At 38.7% G+C, this 23,447-nt stretch overlaps 1 protein-coding gene across 1 annotated transcript in view; it reads left to right on the top strand.

Moving 5' to 3' along the window:
- Positions 1 to 23,447, top strand: part of NPC1 (NPC intracellular cholesterol transporter 1) — a 38,571-nt gene that overhangs the window by 12,547 nt on the left and 2,577 nt on the right. The window contains exons 4-22 of the mRNA XM_063130640.1: positions 1,511 to 1,686; positions 2,916 to 3,083; positions 4,637 to 4,886; positions 7,491 to 7,567; positions 8,055 to 8,425; positions 9,018 to 9,244; positions 10,049 to 10,149; positions 11,218 to 11,320; positions 11,900 to 12,089; positions 13,241 to 13,423; positions 13,526 to 13,640; positions 14,655 to 14,782; positions 14,866 to 15,006; positions 15,447 to 15,536; positions 15,736 to 15,926; positions 17,966 to 18,081; positions 19,322 to 19,451; positions 20,678 to 20,878; positions 22,551 to 22,782. Of these exons, the coding sequence (XP_062986710.1) occupies positions 1,511 to 1,686; positions 2,916 to 3,083; positions 4,637 to 4,886; positions 7,491 to 7,567; positions 8,055 to 8,425; positions 9,018 to 9,244; positions 10,049 to 10,149; positions 11,218 to 11,320; positions 11,900 to 12,089; positions 13,241 to 13,423; positions 13,526 to 13,640; positions 14,655 to 14,782; positions 14,866 to 15,006; positions 15,447 to 15,536; positions 15,736 to 15,926; positions 17,966 to 18,081; positions 19,322 to 19,451; positions 20,678 to 20,878; positions 22,551 to 22,782 (3,190 nt within the window). The remainder of the gene's footprint in view (positions 1 to 1,510; positions 1,687 to 2,915; positions 3,084 to 4,636; positions 4,887 to 7,490; positions 7,568 to 8,054; positions 8,426 to 9,017; positions 9,245 to 10,048; positions 10,150 to 11,217; positions 11,321 to 11,899; positions 12,090 to 13,240; positions 13,424 to 13,525; positions 13,641 to 14,654; positions 14,783 to 14,865; positions 15,007 to 15,446; positions 15,537 to 15,735; positions 15,927 to 17,965; positions 18,082 to 19,321; positions 19,452 to 20,677; positions 20,879 to 22,550; positions 22,783 to 23,447) is intronic.

Raw genomic sequence — 23,447 nt, 5'->3', positions numbered from 1 at the left:
CAAAGCCATCGAGTCCAACCCCCTGCTCAATGCAGAATCCACCCTAAAGAATCCCTGACAGATGGTTTTCCAGCTGCCCCTTGAAGGCCTTTAGTGTGGGAGAGGCCACAACCTCCCTAGGTAACTGATTCCATTGTCGTACTGCTCTAACAGTCAGGAAGTTTTTCCTGATGTCTAGCTGGAATCTGGCTTCCTTTAACTTGAGCCCGTTATTCCGTGTCCTGCACTCTGGGAGGATCAAAGAGATCCTGGCCCTCCTCTGTGTGACAACCTTTTAAGTATTTGAAGAGTGCTATCATGTCTCCCCTCAATCTTCTCTTCTCCAGGCTAAACATGCCCAGTTTTTTCAGTCTCTCTTCATAGGGCTTTGTTTCCAGACCCCTGATCATCCTGGTTGCCCTCTTCTGAACACGCTCTAGCTTGTCTGCGTCCTTCTTGAATTGTGGAGCTGGACGCAATACTCTAGATGAGGCCTAACCAGGGCCGAATAGAGAGGAACCAGTACCTCACGTGATTTGGAAGCTATACTTCTATTAATGCAGCCCAAAATAGCATTTGCCTTTCTTGCAGCCATATTGCACTGTTGGCTCATATTCAGCTTGCAGTCTACAAGAATTCCAAGATCAAGGCTGTCCAAGAAGAGGAAAAATATTGGCCATCTGGTGATTTTTGCCAGCGTAATGACTTTCTGCAAACCACGTCAAATAAGTGGCAGTTACTTGAAGAGTTTCTGTAATATGTGCTTTCTTCATATTTTTGTCTCTGTGGTTCAGATTACCTCTGTTTTTTATTGGGGACAAAATACTAAACAGTGGCTTTTGAATCTTAGGCCTGTGCACTCTTATATAGGAGTAATAGTAAGCACATGTAAGATTAGGCTGTAAGTCTTGTTCGGCTCCACTGTTTTTCTGAATTATGTAGTTGGGTTTCTTCAAATGAAATATTATTGATCTTCACTATATTAACTATAGCTGAAGAACTTGCTGGTCATTCTTAGATCTATAAATTTCAGGAAAGTATTATTTAAATATGATACTTGAGCCATAACAACCGTTAGTCCTTCTTGAAAAGAAATGCTGACGTGAAAACAAATGCTGACCTGGTTCACACAACAAGGGTTGTCATGGGTTATTTAAACCATGACGAGCCATATCCAACATCCACTCAGGAGTTATCGTCTCGGGCGAACCTGGTGAGCATGGGTTATGTGAGTGTTAAACAACCTTCGCATAACCCATGGCCTGTGAAGATTATGTGATGGTTGTTTAACCCTCGCATAATTCACACTTGCCATATTCACACAATATGTCAACCCCCAAGCAGTGTTTAGATATGCAGAATGGATGCTGAATGGGCTACACACACCCTGCAGCCTCACAGTGAATTGAATAACCCACAGTGGGCTGTCATGTTATGCAAGCCCCGCCCCAATACCTTTTTGAAATGTCTTATATTTTAAGTGTATATACTGGATAAATATACAAATCCCTGATCTTGGTTCTTTCTTCAGGTGTCCATCTTGTTATTATAATTTTATAAACTTGTTCTGCGAGATAACCTGCAGTCCTCATCAATCTGAGTTTCTGAATGTTACACAAACAATTCCATATTCAGATTCAATTACAAAAGAGAATAAATCCAGTGTCACAGAGGTGCAGTATTACATTGGAGAAAAATTTTCTAATGGTAAGCAAGGCAATCAAATGATAGTATCTTCACATTATTATTTTTGTTGTCTGGATCTTACAAAAGTAATTTGTGTGCAGAGGTATAAGTGAGCTACTCTGTTCATCTGCAGGTCAGAAGTCATTGACTGGTATGAAAAAGAGGATCAAGTCAGGGTTGGGGAAGAGAGCAGTGTGTGAACGTATGCCATTGAAATGCTTTTTTGAAATGGGAGGGAATCATTTTATTGGATAAACTGGTCTATCATTAATCCTCTTTGTAAAACTGACCTAGGAGATCTGGTGTAATCTGTTACAGTTCTTTTTCTGAAGAATGTTCAATCTGGCGACTGTTAGCTTCTCCACAGCTCCTATGAGTAGCAGGGAAGTTTTTCTCATCTGCCCTCTGCTTTCCCTTTTTAAAGCTTGCATTGAACCATGCATCCTGTCACCCTTTTCTTGAACCCCCACAGAAAATGTAGCTGGTAAAAGGTATGGATTTAGTTCAGAGATTGTAGGGCTAACGTACTTATATTCAGATTATTTAATATCTGAGTGGTTTAAGAAGAAATACTTCTTTAAAAAATATAAAATTAAAAAAAACCACAGGTGTTTGTTTTTTTAAAAAAATTGTGTGGTGTGTGTTTTTAGTCCATTCTGGGTGGCAGCTGGCCTAAAACATATCCAGCTGACTTGGCAACCAAGCTGTTATGTTCCACCCTTCATGAGATAGTGACCTCACTAGACTAAAGAGAAGATGGGTAGATCCCTTTGCTCCTGCAGTCTGTCTGAGCTTTGCCCACAACTTTGTGTTAGATTAGTTTGCCCTCATTTCCTGCCTGTGAAGATACGCCTTCATTGCGTGACACACTTCTGCATGAGGCAGGAATGGCATTCTGTCTTTTGTTAAAAAAACAGTACAAAGGAAAATTGATCCTTCCTACATTCTGTGCTATTCATGGAGAGCTGTTGCAAGAGCCATTTGCCATTGGGGAACTAGTGAGATGATTGGTGAATCCCTGCTTAATCTTCAGTTGTGTGCAAAATGTTGGTATCTACATGTTCACATTTAATGACAGTTCTTCAGTTTTTAAACAAATGGGTATGTGCAAAAGGGGTCTCAATTTTTAGCTGTCTTGTTGCAAGCTCAGAGTTGCTTTATTGCAGTTGCTGACTCAGCTTAAGAAATTGTATTTGCGTTTTTCAGAATTATCAACTTTGTCCTTTTCTTTATTAAAATCACATTTCTAGCTATGTATAATGCCTGTAAAGATGTGGAGGCTCCATCAAGCAATGTTAAAGCATTGGGACTCATGTGTGGAAAAGATGCTAAAGAATGCAACGCCACCAATTGGATTCAGTATATGTTTAGCAAGGATAATGGTCAGACTCCTTTCAACATCATTCCAATATTTTCAGGTAGGAAATTTTTTAAAATGTTTTTCCTTATTGAGCAAGATTAGTGAGAACCGTAGTCTGATACTGAAATAAATAAGTGGTTGAACTGTGCTGCTATAAAATATTCATTAATTTTTTTTAAACATTATCTGCTACAATTGTGTTTGAACATTAATGTGATTATATTTAGAGATAGAAACAGCACAACAAATGCTTGGAACTCCTTTTTTCTACTTGCAGCCTAACAAATCTGTTCAGTATTTTGTGCAAAAAAATTTCACTTTAATTTCTTTCTACTGATTTTCTTTATTAAAAAAAACTTGTTGCTTATACTAAAACAATTTATTGGAATATTGCAGTTCTTCAAAACTACAAGATTGAACATTTCTTTTTAAAAGACAGTGCTGGATATAGGGCCATCCATTTCTGTTCCCTTTTTAAGAGTTGGGGTTGATAATTTTTTGATTTGGAGGAAAATGGCACAAGTTCTATTAATCCCTAGCTAAAATGGAAAATAGTGGATTCTTTATTTGGGTTCCAATGATCATGGGTGGGGTGGGAAAAGAAGCCATCGTGGCTTCTCCCCCCACCTCTGCGTGTGCCATGTCCCCCCATTATTTACATAATTATCCATACTGCAGGGCAAATGGGGGTGCAGTATGAACCTGGTGTGTGGCATGGTAGGAATGGTTTCATATCACCTTGCAACCCACGATGTGCAGGAGGAATTGTAGGGTGGGTATGAAGCTGCCACCACCACGCTGCTCACTGAGTTCACACGACATACCAACCCACTCCTCAGAGCAAGTAACTTTGTAAACAATGGATGCATGTGCAGGGCAAGAAGCGACAATCATCTGAGCCACCCCTAAGTATTTAGGTAAACCTTGGCTAAAATCTCATTTACAAAAAAAATCCAGCATGACTTGCATTATTCCTCTTACATGAGTTTTCAGATTTGATGTTGATCTCTGGAGTAGTCAAGTGCCAAATCAACACTTATTAGGAAGGTTAGGGATATAACCATCCAAACAGATTTGGCAGCTATTAATATTCCTAAATATGCTCCTTGGTTCCAGTCTTATAAATTGGATTTTGCAGATTGTGCAAATTGAGAGCAGCTTTTACCCCAGTCTGCCAGCAGTGTTTCTTGAAGGCTGCTGTGCCAAGACAAACTATGAACCCAGATTATGAATTTGTAGCTCATAGAAAGATATTTCATATCCTACTCTCCTTTATATGGTGCCGCAAGGGAGAACTTGTGCCATTGCTTGTTAAATTTCTCAAATATTATTGTTTGCAAAGCATGTTAAGTAGATGCAATTTATTTGTAACAAATGGAATGGCAGCTCTGAGTGCTTTTTTAAAAAAAATTAGGAAGATTGAATTATGTACATTGTACATATGAGTCTCGGTCTCTTGGCTCAAACACTAGTGAGCAGAAACTTTTCTAATGGTGTGTTATGTTAAAGGATGTAATTGTCAAACTAAAACTTACTAGCTTAAAGACATATCTACAAACTTGGTGTCACGTTCTGCCTTTTTCTTTCATGTTTGTTAACCTCCTCCTTTAGATGTTCCTATCTATGGGATGACTCCGATGAACAACGTTACCAAAGGCTGCAATGAGTCTGTGGATGATGTCACAGGACCCTGCAGTTGTCAGGATTGCTCTATTGTTTGTGGCCCCAAACCACAACCCCCTCCACCTCCTGCACCTTGGCTTTTGCTTGGTTTGGATGCCATGTATGTCATCATGTGGATCTCCTACACGGGATTTTTGCTTGTCTTCTTTGCAGCAGTTTTTGGAGTCTGGTGTTACAGGTACATAGATATCTCTCTTTTCTATTTTTAAAAAGCACTTAACGTTGAAAATGAAGTGCTGAAGTTTATATACTGCTAAATAAAACACGTACTGTTTTATCAGTGCTTTTAGACACATCCCCATACTACAGCAATACTTAGTTTTGCCTTGTGCTAGTCCCTGCTCTTTAAGAAAGTATTTTTGAAATGTAAAAATAAGACCCACGTTTTTGTAGTAAGTGTACGTTTATAATCTTCACACCTATACAGAATACTGTTAATGTAATCAGATTTGGTGGAGTGGCAGGGGGGAGAGTCATTGCAATGAGTCCACTTGGCTTACCTTGAGAGCACTTTTGTGCTAGTGTTGACTTAGGCAAAACTCAGACATTGCTCAATGTGTATAACAAACTATGTACCTTCAGCTGTATCACTTATGACTCTGAAACTACAGAGGCAGCAAAAAATGAGACAAAATGAACAGATGTATTTAAGGGCACAGTCCTCTTAGATCCAGCCTGGGTACTCGTAAGCCTCTGGATTCAGAGGCTTACAAGCAACCAATGCAGAGCATTTTCGCCCATTTAGCTGAAGCATTGAGGAGGTGGAGAGGCAGAGGCTGGGCAAATCTCGTATCCCCACATCTCTCCCTTCCCACCAGCATGCCCCCTTTTTCTCCTGTATGAGCTTGTTTTTGTGAGCTTGTAGAGGCAGCTGGCACAGTTCTCTCCATATCCGCTGCAAGGGAGTGGGGAACTTGGACTCTTGGGTCCGAGTTTGGAGCACTGTCTCCAGATCCAGGAATCTGAAAAAAGCTATGTTCTTCTCTTCTCCCCCCACCCCCGGCATTCTGTCTAGGATCACTCTCTAGGACAAGTAGGTCTGCTTAAAAATATGTTGAAACTAAATGTTGTGCTCTGAATCAAAATAGGGTGTAGTTGTGACAATTCCAAATTAGGAGAAAGTAAAAGAAGCTTGGAATAAAATGACTTAATACATTTTTAGCTGTGTATACTAATTACGTTTACATTGTTCTGATTTTATCTGTATGCCGCCCTGAGATCGCAGTGATATACGGTAGGATACAAATGTATAAATAAATGTACATTCCAGAAGCAGCTTATTGAAAAGAGTTAGAGCAATAGGAGGCTGCAATAATACCTCTGTTGTTAGAGGTGCAGAATATATACAAACAGGGATGAGTAGGGTCAGCATGTGCAGTGCTGATGACTGTATGTAGGTTTCTGTACAAAATGAAAGGTCTTTTTCAGGCTCATAAAATGCTTGCATCTTATTGAGTGAACTGTGCCTCATCCAGCCTAGTATACTTGTATATTTGTTTGTGTCGATTATCTGTACATTTTGCATTCTGCACAGACCTGAACAGTTTAGGAGATATCCATAAGACATTTGATACATTCAACAGAATTGAATGGTAAAACTTCTGAACTGTAGCTTTTGGGGAAGGTTTCCATATTTGAATATTCCTCCAATAGTACAATCTCTAACATAGACAAATAGCATGTGGGGAGAAGGCCCTTTTCTCCTTGATATACATTCCAGTGTTAAGAGTATTCAAGCAATCATCACCTGCAACCACAACTAGTTCAATAAGGAAAAGCATTACATATTCAACAGAATCACATGATAAGGGAGAAATATTCCATCTGCCCTTCTCCCCAACGTGCTATTTTATGCTTCTTATGTTTTTAAATTTTGTATATTTGTTTTTAATGTTTACTGTTTTTAACTTTTGTAAACCGCCCAGAGAGCTTCGGCTATGGGGCAGTATATAAATGCAATAAATAAATTTATGTTAGAAATTTTACCACCCTGTAGAAGAGTATTACAATATGGAGCCCCAATTGCTCTGTCATAAGCAGGAGGGTGCTGTTGTGCTCATGTCCTACTTGTAGGCTTTCTCTAGGCATTGAGTTGGCCAATGTGGGAATGCAGTATTGGACTAGATAGGTCTTTGGCCTGATCCAACTTGGCTCTTTTTATACTCACAGAAGTAGTCATGGATTGGTGCAGGATTCTCCTAGACACTATCCAAATCTCTTAGGAACCACCATTTGGCTAAACCTACCTGCTTGTTATATAGTTGAAATTGACACACTATTTGGGTTGGATCTAGAATGCTCATAGAACCGGACTTCTGCATCCCCTCTTCCCTGTCCCCGCAGACCTCTGCATGCCTTCCAGATCTCCTCCAGAGGGTGCCCAATTCTACAGAGGATTGGGCATGCTGGGAATGGGGCTCCAGGTGTGTGTGTGTGTGCTGTTGAAGGACGGATAAGAAGCAGAAGTCCAGCTGTGCCAGCAGTATTCCTCCACAGGCAGAGTAACAATTCTGGAATCCAATCCATGGTCATTGAAGAGTGTCCTCCAAAACAAATTGCAGGAACTATCCCACCCAGAATCTTTTACAAATTTCCCTTCTGCCCTGGTTGACTTGAATATGTGTGATCACAGGCCCCTTTTGTTTGTTTGTTTTTGGCAACTTGCATATTAGATTTATTTGCATTATATATGGTCAAATACTTTTTGTTTTTGGTAAACTGCAACCTAGTTTGTCCTAATTACAAAACTATGATCTGCCAAATTATATTGTCTCATTTATAGGAAGAGGCATTTTGTTTCTGAGTACACACCTATTGATAGCAACATCGCTTATTCTGTTAACTCACGCCAGAATATTGGTAAGTTCTAGAATGTAATGGCATCTATTTTGTGGTTTCTCTTCCATTATGAATAGTTAATATGCTGGATTAGTTAAAATGAAATGTTATTTTTAGCGTGAAGCAATATGTCCTAAATTTGTCTTGCAGATCATTTTACTACTTTTTTGTTTTCAGTAACAAAAAAGGAATGTAATCATATAAATTATTAGTTCTTAAATAAATTCACTTGGTTACAAGGACACCCTGCTGCCTTAGATTGCTCCTCTCTTCCCACCTGTACTTAGCTGGTGTGGAGGCCTATGCTTTTCGATCCTTTTATATAATGTCTGCACTATTTTCATGAGACCAGGCTTAGCAAAATCATAGTTCTCTTTTTCATTTTATTCTAACAATTTTGTATCAGTTTTTGAATTCAGCAAAAAAATCTTGGAAGTCCCTCATCTGTTTAAAGAAATTATTGATGCTGGAAATGAAAAACTTACTCATTCTGTATGTGTTCTTGTAGGAGAAGCTACCTGGTGTGAAAGTTTTGGTGAGAAGTTTGAGAATGTTTTAAGAGTCACATTCACATCATGGGGAGCTTTCTGTGTTCGAAATCCAAGACCTATTGTTCTCTTCTCCCTGGTTGTTATCGCTATGTGCTCCTCAGGCTTGGTGTTTCTCAAAATAACCACAAATCCTGTTGAACTTTGGTCATCCCCAAGCAGCCAAGCTCGCAAAGAGAAGGAATACTTTGATACTCACTTTGGACCTTTCTTCCGTACTGAGCAACTAATTATTCAAGCCCCTAATACCAAGCCAGAGATCTACTCTCCATTCCCAATAGGAGATGATGTACCTTTTGGACCTCCACTTACCATAGATATCTTGCATCAGGTAATAGAGAAATTGGCTGTCTGTGTGTTCAGTGTATGCCGGTGAAAGTTGCACTGCCAGAATACAACTTTTTCTTGGCTTTCATAAGCGGTTAAATTTTTCTAGTGAACCTCTGGGTTGGGACCAGATATCCACCTGCCGACGGGGTTGGGAAGACGCTGGCTTTCTGACCCCTCCTTTTCCTGCCAGCCCCCAAAAATGCTCCCCGAGGGTTGGGAGACCTTGCTGATGGGCTGTGGGACAGGAGGCTAAGGGCAGGGGATGAGTTAATGGAAAATCAGATGGAGACACAAGGTAAGATGGGTCACAACAGATTTAAACACCCTTAAAAGTAAGAGACCACTTCAGTATTTTAACACAACAACAAACCATGGGCTGTTTTGTAAAGTGAAAACAAAGTGGAAGGTGCAAGTGGTTGGGAGGCAGCATGCTCCTGTACAACTCCAACAACCCATGAGTTAAATAACCCATGGGTTGTCGTTATGTCCGAGCCAGGCCATAATCTTGAAGACTGCTGCTTGAATATAGGGGGAAAAATCTGTTCTGTTCCTATGCTAAAAACAATACATTTCTTTCTTTCTCATATTTTTAGGTGTTAGACTTGCAGAATGCTATTGAAAACTTAACTGCTTCTTATAATAATGACACTGTTATGTTGAAGGACATCTGCCTGGCTCCTCTTTCTCCTTACAACAACAACTGTACTATTCTGAGTGTGCTCAACTATTTCCAGAACAGTCATTCTGTCCTAGATCGTGCAATTACAGATACATTTTGGACCTACGCTGACTACCATACTCACTTCTTGTATTGCGTCCGGTAAGTACAGTGACAACAGTCTCTTTTAATGAAACAGTTTTAGCTTTAAAATTGCTTTTGTATATCAGTTTGACAGGCAGACTTCCATTCCCTGTTTTAGTGACTAGCTGCCTCTCTTGAACGGTTTGCTTGATACAGGGATTCTTCAATGTGTTAAAGCAAAACTAATAAGGAGATACTGGCCCAGTTTGTACAATTGCTTGAGGCTTCATAAACCATGGTTTATGAGTTTAAAAACAAGTGTTGGGGCAAGCACTCTTCCCTAGCCCCTTCTGTGCATTTCTCATGTGCTGCTTTGGAGCTTAGTTGTATTAAGCTAGAGTTCTCTCTTGGGTCTGAACTGGGGAATTCTGGCTTAATATCAGGTAATATCATGATCTGATCCTGGTTTATAAAGCCTCAAATGATTGTCTGAATCTGGCAAATCTCTCTGCTTGGGAACTGGATTGGGAGGAAGATTTATTGCTTTCATGGAAGTTACTTTTAATGAGGGTGTGCTGCTGGATTGAGATATTCAGCAACAAAATTAGATACAGAGTTAGGGAAAAGTGAAGTTCAGGATACATTCCAAAATAAATCAAGGCATTCTGACAGCCTTCACTTGAAAAGAAATAGCTGAACAGCTTCTATATTGTCAAAATTGGAAGAAACTAAGATGGTTTTGTTGTGTTTGGGTATCACACTATAATACTGTCAGCAGATACTTGTATTTATAAAAGGTGTTCTAGTGCAATACTGTCATAAGTAATAGGTGTTTACATGTTCTGCTCAGATAACTGCCAACATCATATATGTATTTTATAGGGCTCCAGCATCTCTAAATGACACAACCTTGCTTCATGAACCATGCATGGGAACGTTTGGTGGGCCTGTCTTTCCATGGCTGGTGATGGGAGGCTATGATGGTATGTGTGATGTGTCAAAATAGGTGTAGGAACTTTGTTGATTCTCATGGCTGAAAAGAATGTGTGGTCTGCAGAGCAATTTTCTGTGATTCTCAGCCCCTCCTTGGACTGTCAAGATAATACAATGGTCTCACTATTCAGCCTATGTTCCAAATTATATGAGCAATGAAACCCACTTTGCAACCCATATTGGTGGCAGGAGCTGTCTGGTAATGAATGCTAGGTGTTGCCATTGGGCAAGATACCACATGTTGAGGGGCAGAGAATGACATGCAAGTAACAAACTGTGTTTTCTTTGTTACCAGGAATTAGCAACACTTGATAGAAGTACAGCCAAATAGTGCTGCTCTTCTGGCCTCCCATCAGGTGGACAGATCAATAACATTTTCGCAGTAGTTTCTACTATAATTTTGTATACATTCTGATAACATGAATAAAATAATTCAAGTCTTGTTATTTTTTTTAAAAAAAAATCTATCTAAACTCATAATTGAGTGGAAAAACATCTTTTTTCTGATGAGTTGGTAATGCAGCCCACTTATTTCGATGAGGAGGTTGATAGCCATTTTGTGAGCTAGTATTTTCATTCTCGATTTAGCATTTGAATATTGTATCCTTTTGATCGAAAGATATTTGAATTAAAAATCTTGATTGAATTTCTGAGCATACATATTGAAAAGGAGTGGTTACACAAGGGGAAAAAATAAGAGACTGAAGTAATTACTGAAGAACCAAGCACTGCGTTGCATTTGTGAGTTGTTAGGGCAGTGATACAGTCTATTAGGGATGGGAACGATCAGAGGGAGGGCAAGTAGTTTGGCCCCAAAGTCTTGAGGTAGGTTTCATTGTTTAGCCTTACATCTGTATAAAATAGATCTAGTGTAGCACTCCTGACACTTCTTTTGGTAATAAATGAAAGTGGGACAACACCATGGAATGGATGTAGGGAAAGCTTTAAAGAGAGAGAACTTGCATATTGAGAATATACCTTTTGAGGCATTTGGAAAAGCGTCTTGTGTTTCCCTTAAAGTAGTTTCTCATGTGTTTTCTCCTTTTCTTAATGCACAGATGAAAATTACAATAATGCTACAGCCCTTGTGATCACATTTCCTGTCATGAATTATTACAATGACACAGACAAGCTGATGAAAGCTCAGGCTTGGGAACAGGAGTAAGTCTTTCTAATTGAGGCTTAACTGAATCCATGTAAACCCCTTATATTAGAGATGAGTAGCTTTCCTACCTAAGGGAATCTAAAATAGTAACGAAGATCCACTTCACAGTGCTTAACACACACAGCCCAAAGTCATGCAGTGATTTCATTACCTAATTCAGAAGTTATCTTGCTAGACAAAATGCTAGTTGTTTATCTGACATATATAACTTTTTAGTTCCTCCAACATGGAAACGGAATCAGTCTTACAAAATACTTCCCCATACAAATTTAGCAGGTTAAACTAACCACCAGAAGATTTCACAGCATTTTTTAAAGAGCATGATTGGATCTAAGGACAGAATTCAAAGGATTATATTAATTTGGAACATCTGGAAAGCATGTTGTCTTCAACATTAAAGTATTGTTTCCCAGCAAGAATATTTTTTCATGAAGAAATGCAACATAGAGTGTAACTAACATTAAGAAAAGTAGAAAGAACTTTGGTTAGGGCTTGCCCTGAAGATATGTCAGAATACTTGTTAAGAGATTTTTCTGGCTTTCTAAGAAACTACTGACTTGTTTTCTGTTTTTCAGGTTCATCAATTTTGTGAAAAACTATGACAATCCAAATTTAACAATTTCCTTCTCTGCTGAACGTAGTATCGAAGATGAAATAAACCGGGAAAGTAATAGTGATGTCAGGACTGTTGTAATTAGCTATGTTGTCATGTTTGTGTATGTCTCCATAGCTCTGGGACATATCAAAAGTGCTGCTAGATTCTTGGTATGTATCTTTATCATTGTTGAAAAGAAACTTTATAATAAACTTTTAAAAGGACTGAAGCATTTTTAAAAACATATTCAATGAATAGTTTAGCTCTTCTACATAGTCTTTTCCCCCTTGTCTTTACTTTATATGGGGAAGAAGTTGAAATATCCTTGCCACTCATTTCATGTCATTTCTTTCTTTAAATAATTACCCAGATGTTTTATGTCAAGGAATCGTAACACCTCATGTACTTGCTTCCCATTGGATGTAGGTTTCTTCTTGGTTCAAAGTACTAAAAATGTAAGAGTTGTTGAGCTTCAGAATAACTCTTCCCCTAATCCAGCAGAGGAAATCTGTATCACTTTCTGGGTTAGCAACTGGCATTTGAAGGCAGAAATGAGCCTTTTATGTATCAGTGTTTTTGGTTATCGTCTGTATTGATGTTTTAGTTGTTTCTTTATGTTTTGATATTTTAAGGGAAATGGTTTTATAGTTATTTTATATTTTTTATGTTTTAATGTTGTAAATTATCTTGCATCTTCTTAAAGAGAGAGATGACTAAAAAAATCAATAAATACATAAACTGTGGGTGTATATTGAAATTTACATCAGAGCATCACGTTGCTTACACTGGGATGGCTGTCCATATTCTGGTGCAGACAGAAAAGCGCAAATTGCTCTTTTTATGCAAAACTAGAACTGGACTGGGGCAGCTAGTTGTAGTTTTATTCTGCAATTACATTTGAAAAAACTTTTTCATAAGCCTCGGAAGGAACACTTTTGATGGTGTCCTATGGTCATGAAGCTTCCCACAGTAATAGAGCATTTTGTGTTGTAGCACCTGCCCTCCATAATGCGTTCCCAATTGATATCAGACAGGCTTCTACAGTTTTGACTTTTAGGTGCCTCCTCAAGAATGTTCTCTTTATACACACTTTCTCTGAGGTGTATCCCAGCCAGTTACAGTTATAGTTTTATTACGGATCAGTAGAATGATAATTTTATTGTCATATTTTATTGTTATCTTTAGTATTGACATTGTTACTATGTTCACCATTGATAATTTTGCTGGCAAGCAGTATATAAATTTGTGAAGTACATAAATAAACATGGATAAGAGTTATAGTAAATACAATTAATGCTGTGCTTTTATCTTCATTTGTTAGGTGGACTCAAAAGTTTCCTTGGGCATTGCAGGCATCCTGATCGTACTGAGTTCAGTTTCATGTTCTCTGGGTATCTTCAGCTATTTTGGAGTCCCCATAACACTGATCGTTATTGAAGTCATTCCATTTTTGGTGCTGGCTGTTGGAGTAGACAACATTTTCATTATTGTTCAGACGTTTCAGGTATTTTTGTGACTTTTAGAGTGTATAATGAATTGTTTGCATTCTATATCTAAGAAGGCCCGTCTCTAGTTCTAATTTCTAACACATGAATTTCAATTCCAGAGAGATGAACGCCTTCAGGGTGAAACACTAGATAAGCAAATTGGTCGAATCCTTGGAGATGTGGCTCCTAGCATGTTCCTTTCGTCACTTTCAGAGACAGTGGCTTTCTTCTTGGGTGAGCATTTTTAAATTTTGTACAGTTGGGCTACTGGTATATGTTGAGTTCTGTTCGCTCCCTTATGTGCAATGTTGAGAAAAATGAAAATACTTCACTATGTTGCAAATGCATTTCTGTTTAATTAGAATATTTTACAAAGGCATTATTTCTAACTCTTTGAAATGGGCTCACCCCCTCAAAGAGGTGAGGTAAGCTGGTGTAAATAACAAATAGATTAGATAGATTGTTCTAAAAACAAATTGCCAAGATCTTAATATGGTGGAGAGCCACAGTTCTTTATCTCAGCCTTTTGTTGCTTGCTCGCAGCATGCTAAATTCTAGCCAGTAATCATTTACAAGAGGAGATTGAGGGGAGACATGATAGCACTTTACAAATATTTGAAAGGTTGTCACACAGAAGAGGGCCAGGATTTCTTCTTGATCATCCCAGAGTGCAGGACACGGAATAATGGGCTCAAATTACAGGAAGCCAGATTCCGTCTGGACATCAGGAAAAACTTCCTGACTGTTAGAGCAGTACAACAATGGAACCAGTTACCTAGGGATGTTGTGGGCTCTCCCACACTAGAGGCATTAAAGAGGCAGCTGGACAACCATCTGTCAGAGATGCTTTAAGGTGGATTCCTGCACTGAGCAGGGGGATTGGACTCGATGGTCTTATAGGTCCCTTCGAGCTCTACGATTCTGATTCATTACCTTACACTAAAGGTACTGCTGGCCAAGAAGGGAGAAAAAGGGCTGTCATGTGGCATGGAATGATAGAACAGGTTTTATTTTGTGGTTACCTGTGAAAGTGTAACATCTGCTTAAACTGAATTATCTTGCGTGAGGGAGGTCTTTATTGCAAGCACCTGCTCTTAATCATGTTGCTTACAGTATTGAGGCAGACTTCTGTCAACCATATCTGGAAGGAAGTCTTTAGCGTGCTGTCTTAACTGACTTTACATGATTGTCTATGTAAATACAGTGAGAGCGTGTGACATACTTCTGTTTCTTCTTCTCTGCTTTTAGGGAGTTTGTCTACAATGCCTGCTGTTCGTACTTTCTCCCTCTTCGCTGCCGTTGCTGTATTCATTGACTTTCTCCTTCAAATTACCTGCTTTGTAAGCCTGTTGGGTTTGGACATTAAGCGTCAAGAAGTAAGTACATTATATTCTCTTGATGTTTATTTTGAGCAGTTACTATTTTGGGATCACATTCATTTTGGCATTTTATTTTCCAGAAAAATCGATACGATATCCTGTGCTGTATCAAAGGTGGTGAAGAAATCAGTACTGTACAGCAGTCTGAAAGTGTATTATTTCTATTCTTCAAAAACATATATTCTCCATTTCTTCTAAAGGATTGGATGAGACCAATTGTGGTATGTATAATGTGACTAAAAGTATCATTTCTGCTTTTAAAAAAACCTATCTACATGCAAACTAGATATTAATTTAAATGCAACAGTCAAATCTCTTAATTGCTGTTATTTTTAATCTCGCTTCCTCCCTAAACAGCTTTTCAGAATGGTTAAGTTATTCTGTAGCCTGAAAGGGTCAACCGTGGTCAGGAAACTATTTGGATTCAAACTTTTATACGAAAGTTTTTAGTTGTTTTATCCACCACATTGCCAATGCATGTCATGCTTTTAATTCTCGAATTCTAGTGCTTAACGTGCTAGAAGATAAGCAAGCTATATTTTCCAGCAATACTGAGTTAGTGCAAGTCCTTTGAAGGACTTGAAAGCTTCATTTCATATAAATGAAAGCTTTATGTGTGTGTGTGTGAATCAAACCAGCCTTTTCTCTTCTATTTTTTCAGATATCCATATTTGTGGGTGTGCTATCATTCAGCATAGCAGTTGTCAATAAAGTAGAGATTGGCTTAGACCAGAGATTATCAATGCCAGATGTAAGTGACTTTTATGTTTCCTCCCACTCCCATTTTTCTAAAGAAAAATATATATAACAAACATATTGAAAAGTACCATCATTACCCTCCTACCCTAACTAAAAGTCATCCTATTATATATATGTTAAAGAGATGAGGATAGGAACTAATCTGTTTAGAGCTAACTACATATTTTTCTTTCCCTCTTTTCTGTTATAAGGATTCATACGTGATGGATTATTTCAACTCTCTCAGCAAGTACTTGCATGCAGGTCCTCCAGTATACTTTGTGTTAGAAGAAGGACATAACTATACTACTTTAGATGGGCAAAATATGGTGTGTGGTGGAACAGGATGTGACAACAACTCCCTAGTGCAACAAATATTTGATGCAGCAGAGATTAGCAGCTTGTAAGTATTCATTCTTTTCTTCATAAAATCTCTCCAGCAAATAACAAACTTTTGCTAGAATAGAAGCAAACTCTTGTTTAAAATTGACTCCCACATTTGATTTGTCACATTCTTCTGCAGTACAATTGCTATTTGTTCTTAATGAACCTGTCTGGGATTCCCAGGCGCATCTCTCCATCAAGAAAACCTGGAGTTCAGCTTCTGCAGTGTTTGATATGTTATACCCAACAATTACTAAAGATATTCGATTGTTCCTCCTAAACTATTGGCATTGATATGGACGTCAGTAGTTGTTTGAAAGATTTGTAAAACTTCTTTAGCAAACTTGAAATATTTCATTCTCCAACAACTATGGAGTCGGTTGCTCTATTCTATTGTATATCATCTTCCCTGCCCCCTTTTCAATTTGTCAAAAACAATATATTTCACTTTCTAAGCTAACAAGAGCCCGATTTATCACTATTAAAATTAATGGAAAAGTGGAACTATTAAACGCCTAAGCTCAACTTCTTAAAATATCCCCAGTAACTTTTTAAAATAGTGCAAGACAAGTAACTTAGCATTTTGCCTGTATCACAAGTTCTGTTGTATAACACTGGAGGGTATTTTTCTGGTTTTACATCTTTTTTCCCTGTACATTTCTGTACATTTCTACATTTTTGCAAACCGCCCAGAGAGCTCCAGCTTTTGGGCGGTATAAAAATGTAATAAATAAATAAATAAACACTGCCCTCCTCCCCCACCTGCACAAAGGCATTACAAAGCACTGCAGGAATTCATTGGACTTATGGAGTAAATTTTTACCATGGAGGGTTAATTATGCTCCAGGTTGGCTTTAATGTGACACAGGTATTAACACTTTCATGGTGGAAACTTGCAACATTAACTTCTTATTTGTAAAGTTCTTTCTTGGCACGGGGAACCCTCTTAGGTTGCTAGGGTACACTGGATCCCTTCTGTTATTTACTAAGGACCCAGTAACCCATGTGGGCATTTTAGGTTTCTATTTTGTGGATCATCTGCTTTCTCCTCTACAGCTTTCTGATAGCCCAGTGAGGAATTTAAGTAACATTGACTTGGTTTGCATGATTGAACAGCCCACCATGTCTTATTTAAGCCATGGTGTGCTGTGGTGCATGCTGGTGTGTACAGGCAGCTATTTTGAATATACAATGCCTGGATGTTGCTTGTCATGTCATGCGACCCTGAGGGTTTAACCTCTGTTGTAGGGTTATGTCAGGATTGTTTAACCCTCATATAACCTACGGTCCTCAGGTTCAAGATTACTACCTACAGCCGGGCATTGAATATTCAAAATGGTTGCTTGCCCATACATGGTATGGACCGCAGCCCACTGTGGCCTAAATAATCAACAGTGGGTTGTTCAGTCATGCGAATTAGGTTTCCATGGCATGGGCATCTGCTTGTGTTAAACCATGGTTTGCTGCCCTACCTAGAATTTGTCTGGCAGATGATTGAAAAAACCATAATTTGTTTTCTCAATCTCTGGGTTGTTTGCTTCCCTCCTTCATTGCCCACTCCCTCCCATGCCTTTGGGGTTCAGTAGAAATGGAATGTAGAGATGCCAAGTATTTTTACACTCTTGCTCGCCACCACTATAGCCTGGTGAAACAAAGAAACCCACCTTAAGAAATCCAAAGTTCACAATCATACAGCAATCCATGGGTTCTTTTTCTGGGTTGTTCATGGTGAATAAACTATGGTTTATTAGCATGACTGTGTTCAGACATCACAAAAACCCAGAATTCAACAACCTCTCGGTTAAATAATCCATGGGTTAGTGTTTTGTGTAATATTTTGCTGTAAGTTATCTGTAATGCAGAAAGGAGTCATAGATTTTCCAGTTGCTGTTTGACCAGATGAGATAAAATATACAGCATTTCTATTTCCAGTCTAGAAAAACAGTTGCTAGTACTCCAGACTATGTTGTACAAATTAATACTTGTGGGGAAGTGTTCCTTTTTGGATAAATATTGATAGTGTTTGGCTAAAGATGATGGCATCTTTTCATATTGTAGCACAAGAATTGGCTATGCTCCTTCTTCTTGGCTTGATGATTATTTTGACTGGGTCAAACCACAGTCTTCCTGTTGCCGAATCTATAACACCACTGAACAATTTTGCAATGCTTCAGGTACTGTTAACTTGCTTTTGTATGCTCCCCAGAAATACCTCTTTATGAAGATTCACATGTTTCTATGGGATACTGAATAAGCTTTGTTGCCAGTCATGGGGTGGAGAATATGTTTTAAAAGCCCTAGTTCTGGATTTGGTAGTAGGTGGTGTTTTTAATCATCATCATCTAATTTAATAATATATTTATATTATTGTCAGAGTGGTTTACAAAAAAGAACAAACCATTGAAATGTAAAAACTATAAAAAATAGCCAAAATCTGCAAAGTTATAAAATCAGCATAAAATCTAGAGCAAACTTCATCTGAAAACAAGGCTGCATAATACCCAGTTGTGACATCCATTACTGTGGCATAATGCAACATATGGAAATTAATAATGCTGATATTCTTTTAATTACATTTGCATCTTATCCTTCCTCCAAGGAGCTCGGGGCAGCGTATGTGGTGTGTTTTTATATATACATTCTCTCTCTCTCCTCCCAATTTTATCTCTGCAACAAGCCTTTGAGGGTAGGTTAGGTTTGAATGTGTGACTGGCCCAGTGAACTTCATGCCTGCATGGGGATTTGACCCTATAAAGCCCCTGTGCCACAATGGCTTGGTTTTGTTACTGTTTGTTTACTATACTTCATTTCCTTTGGAAAAATTCACAGCACCTTATACCAGATTTTTAAGCAGTCTCCCATCAAGACCGTAACCAGTCTTAGACTTGCCTAGACATGATGGATCAGGTGCTCTCCAGTCATTCTAGAACAGCAAAGAAGTGTCTTCTATAATAAGAAATAACTTCTTAGAATACTTTAGACAGTAAACACTTGTGCGCAGTAACAGACTTCCTAGTTTGCACCACCTTCGTTTAAATTGTGTTGATCTCAGTATTAGGCTGTGATGTTATACACACTTACCTGAGAATAAGTCCTGTTGAAATCAGTGGAACTTACTTCTGAGTAGACATGCCTAGTACTATGCTGTTAGTAACTATAAGCATTATAAATGGAATTTAGAGACTGTTGCTGCTGAAAAATGTATACTAAACTGAGGTAAAGTGTGTCTATAGTTGAGTAGCTCCTTGGGTGGTTTTGGTACAGAATTCTGGGTCTCTTCAGTAAGCATTTTAGTTCCTTGCTGAAAATGTATTATTTTAGATTGTGAAGTGTTGTAACAGAAACAAGTAGTTCTTTATGCGTGTATAGTAGCCAGCTAACATGCTTAAACACTTTCCAACAATGTTTATGCAGTTGTCAATCCATCCTGTGTGCGTTGCCGGCCACTGACTCCAGAAGGGAAGCAGAGACCTCAGGGCGAAGACTTCATGGAATTTCTTCCAATGTTCCTCTCTGATAACCCTAATCCAAAATGTGGCAAAGGGTATGTATAGAAGCTGGAGTGCTTAACTTTGATACATTTTCCTTAAAAGTAAAGCCTAATTCTTATAAATATTGCAGCCATGAAGTCATTATTCATTAAAAACCATTTATTATGGTTTTAATTTTTGTGAACCGCCCAGAGAGCTTTGGCTATTGGGCGGTATAAAAATGTAATAAATAAATAAAGCATTTAAATATGAGTTTCCTGTGCTGGAGCTATGTAGTAGTATACTAGGGTAAGTAGTACACTTACACTTCTATCTTTTCCTTCTATGTACTGTGAACTTTAATAGTCTGTTTGCTAATGTGTGAAATGGCTTTTAGCCTAATTATATAAATGCAGTTCAAAATTAATTATCTGACCTTTGGGCAGCTCAACAAATACCTTTCTATAGTTCTGCTTTTTCAGCACTGAAAATATTGTAGAAAACTTGGCAAGCTTGGCTCTTGCACCAGCCTTAGATGGGCCTCTTGCCCATTCTGCTGAATTATGTATTTGGGCACCATTGTAATGTTGATTTTAAAGCAGGGGTGCAGAACTGCTTTCAGCCTGAGGGCTGAATTCCACTTCAGAGAAGCTGGGGGGGAGGGGGGGCTGGGTGGTGTCAAAGGCAAAGGAGGTTGGGCCAAAAACTTACAGGTATATCTTAGCTTAAGTTCTTACTGCCAGTAACAAAGCCCTGGCTTAGGCATTTCAACCAATGGGAGGGGGGACTACACAAAAGCCAGGAATTCACCAAACTGTCAGTGGTTGGCGCCAAGGGAAGGGTCATGCCATTCTGGGAACCCAGATTGGAAGACCTGCAGGGCCAGATTTGCAGGGGTAGATTTGGCTCCTAGGCATTAGTTGGCCAGAGTTTGCTGAGGAAGATGACAGAACATCTAGGGTGAAGAGAAGCTGTTGACTACCTTCCACCCATGTTACATTTGAATGTGACTGTCCTCCTTAATATGTAGATGAGAACATTCAACAGCAGAATGACATTAGTTGCGTGACACTTGCTCCTACCCTTGGTAAAATACTGTGTTCCCTTATTGTTTAGATTAGCCAACGCATATGTAATAGAATCCATTGTATTTGTTATACTCTGTCCGGGATTTGGTCTGTAGCATCTTCCGATAACATTGTAGAAGCAAATTAAGCCTCTTGGTTGCTTGTGCTACTTGTATGGATTGAAACAACCCACTAACCATTCAGTTGTGTGCCAACTGTGCCTTTCTTTACAGAGGACATGCAGCATATAGCTCAGCAGTTAACTTTATACACAACAACACTGAAGTTGGAGCTACTTACTTCATGTCTTATCATACAGTGCTAAAAACCTCAGCAGACTTCATTGATGCAATGAAGAAAGCACGGATAATAGCAAACAATATTACTGAATCCATGAACTCTAAAGAAGGAAACTATCGTGTATTCCCTTACAGGTACATAGATTTCCTTACAGATTAAATCTCTATCCCTGAGTGTTTAGGGGTGGTGTTCCTTATGAATTTTTCTCTTTTTGTACTACTTAGAGGTCACTTTATTAACAAAATGTGCTCTAATGCAGCTTGTGTATAGTAAAATAGTTTTTAAAAACCCATCAAGAGAAAGCAATAAAACAAATTCACAGTAAAAATAAAACAAACTTCCTGTTCATTCCCAAAGGCCCTGATATAATGAAGTTCTTGCATGACTTCAAAAAGACCAAAGGAGATGGCAAACTTGTCCAGAACGGAGCCCCATACTGAGGAGCATATGATTCCATAATGCAGTCCCTTGACAGGTTATTTCCTCCTTTGGGCTTTTTTTGAATTGGGCCTAGAAGCTGACTGCCAAAAGACTGGCTAGTGGAGATATTGGAGAATGGGTGTGATATATGTTCATGCCACCTTATGTAGATATACCAAGAGTGGCATTTTGTAGCAGTTGTTTCTGGAGTTTTCAAAGGCTGCCCTAGCTTTACAAAAGCCCAATCTTAGGTGAAAACTACAAGTTGAATGTTGTGAGTAAATGGTAATTACTAGGGACAGTTCAGAAAGTTTTTAATGAAAAATGTCCCTGCCTTCCTAGATAATAGGGGGGAGTTAATCCATTGCAGAATGCCTCACACCAAACAGAAATATTTTAATGAATTTTAAAATTCACAATAACCTTTTGGGTCTGTGGGTCTTCCACTTTTACCTTGCGATGAATAAAATTTATCTTTATATTTTTTTATAAAGGTTCACTCCAGTCTTTGAACCACCTCCTTTTTTCATGTATAGTCTTGCTAGGTACTTTAATAACCGACATAAAATAGATAATCCATTATTGTTCAGGATTGCTTTGCTTTAGACACCATGGGCTGCATTCAAAGGGGTCCTTTCATTCATGGAAGGGCTCCTGTGAATGCAAAGACCTTTAATTCAGCAAAGGCTCCTTGCCTCTTCTACAAATGGAAGGGCAGTTTTGAATCCAATCCCATTTTTCCTAGCCTCTTGCTACCAGAATATATTCAAGACCCAAATCTGAGATTTAAAATAGTGGATCCTTTACATATATGTTAGTGGGGAAAAGTTACACAGTGGAAGTCCAACAAACATGCCTACGTGCATCTATGAGACAAGGACTTCATCCAAATTCTATCCTACTGGCTTGTTTTAGCCTTATACTGCTTCTAAAAAAGAACAGCCAGATACTTGGATATGGCATTGATTACTAAACTATCCTAAGAATTGACTTCAAAACAGGATCATGCATTTACATGATAAAGGTCTCTAAAGCTATTTCCAAGGCAGTTTGGTTAGGGGCTCTGAACCTGCTGCTGTATGGTAGAGCAGGTATAGATACTCATCACATTCTCCCTGGTCTTTTTAATTCAGTCCATAATTCTCTCAATGGTGAAAGCACCATAAATATGTTACTTTTCTGTCTACGTCCTGAGTTTTTTCTGCCACTTTTATCGTGCTTGTGAATGCAAGGGGCTTTAAAAGATTGTTTAGATTACTCCTGTATCTTCTGCCTAATTTCTTGAGGAAGCAGGAAGTGATTTTTTAAGAGGTTTTCAGGTGCTGAAATGCTGCTTACATTAGTCTGTTAATATTGCAAATAACATATTTCTGTTCTTTCCCATAGTGTGTTCTATGTCTTTTATGAACAATATCTGACTATTGTGAATGACACCATCTTTAACCTTGGCATTTCCCTTGGATCAATATTCATAGTAACAATGGTGCTGCTTGGCTTTGAAATATGGGCCGCCTTTGTTGTTTCCCTCACTATTGCTATGATTCTGATCAACATGTTTGGAGTGATGTGGCTTTGGGGCATCAGCTTGAATGCGGTTTCGTTAGTCAACCTTGTCATGGTAAGTTCACTTGCATCTTAATTCTTATCAGTGCTCCGACATTTGATTCAAATAGAAAATGCTATACACCAGCAGTGCGCAATTTGTAGACCTAAACATCTGGAAGGACAACTCTCATCAGCCCTTGCCAGCCCTAGATTATGGGAAGGGCTGATGGGAGCTGTAGGCCAAAACATCTGGAAGGCCACAAGCCCAGCCCTAATATACACCCTCAGTATTCTGGTGATTTGTACTGTGTAACTAATAGCTCTTAAAACCAATCAAAATGTCAGTGGGCCTATTCAGATACAACTGGAAGAAGGGTAATTAGAGAACTATGGAATGGTGTTAAGAAAACCATGACTCACATGCATATCACATGACACAGAACTGTGTGGCACGCCCAATTTACTTCCCCTTCCCTGTGTCATAGTCCCCAGCCTCACATTGCCATCGCCCCTTAAGAACTGAGTTAGAGCAGGAGTTTTTCTCTTTGGTGCTACCTTTTAGTGGGACAGGGTGTAGTGTACATACCGGGACCCAATTAAAGTCTTGGATTTTTACGGGCAGCTCTCATTTCTGTTCTTAGGAACACTTTAAAAATGACTTCTCAGCATGAACCTGGAAATGACCTATCCAGAGAATGTGTGTTCTCTCTGCCCTTATTACATTGGTGTGTCTCTGTT

This window comes from Elgaria multicarinata, chromosome 7 (genome assembly GCF_023053635.1).
Source record: "Elgaria multicarinata webbii isolate HBS135686 ecotype San Diego chromosome 7, rElgMul1.1.pri, whole genome shotgun sequence".
Classification (NCBI taxonomy): Eukaryota; Metazoa; Chordata; class Lepidosauria; order Squamata; family Anguidae; genus Elgaria; species Elgaria multicarinata.
This window is presented reverse-complemented; position numbering and strand designations above follow the sequence as displayed.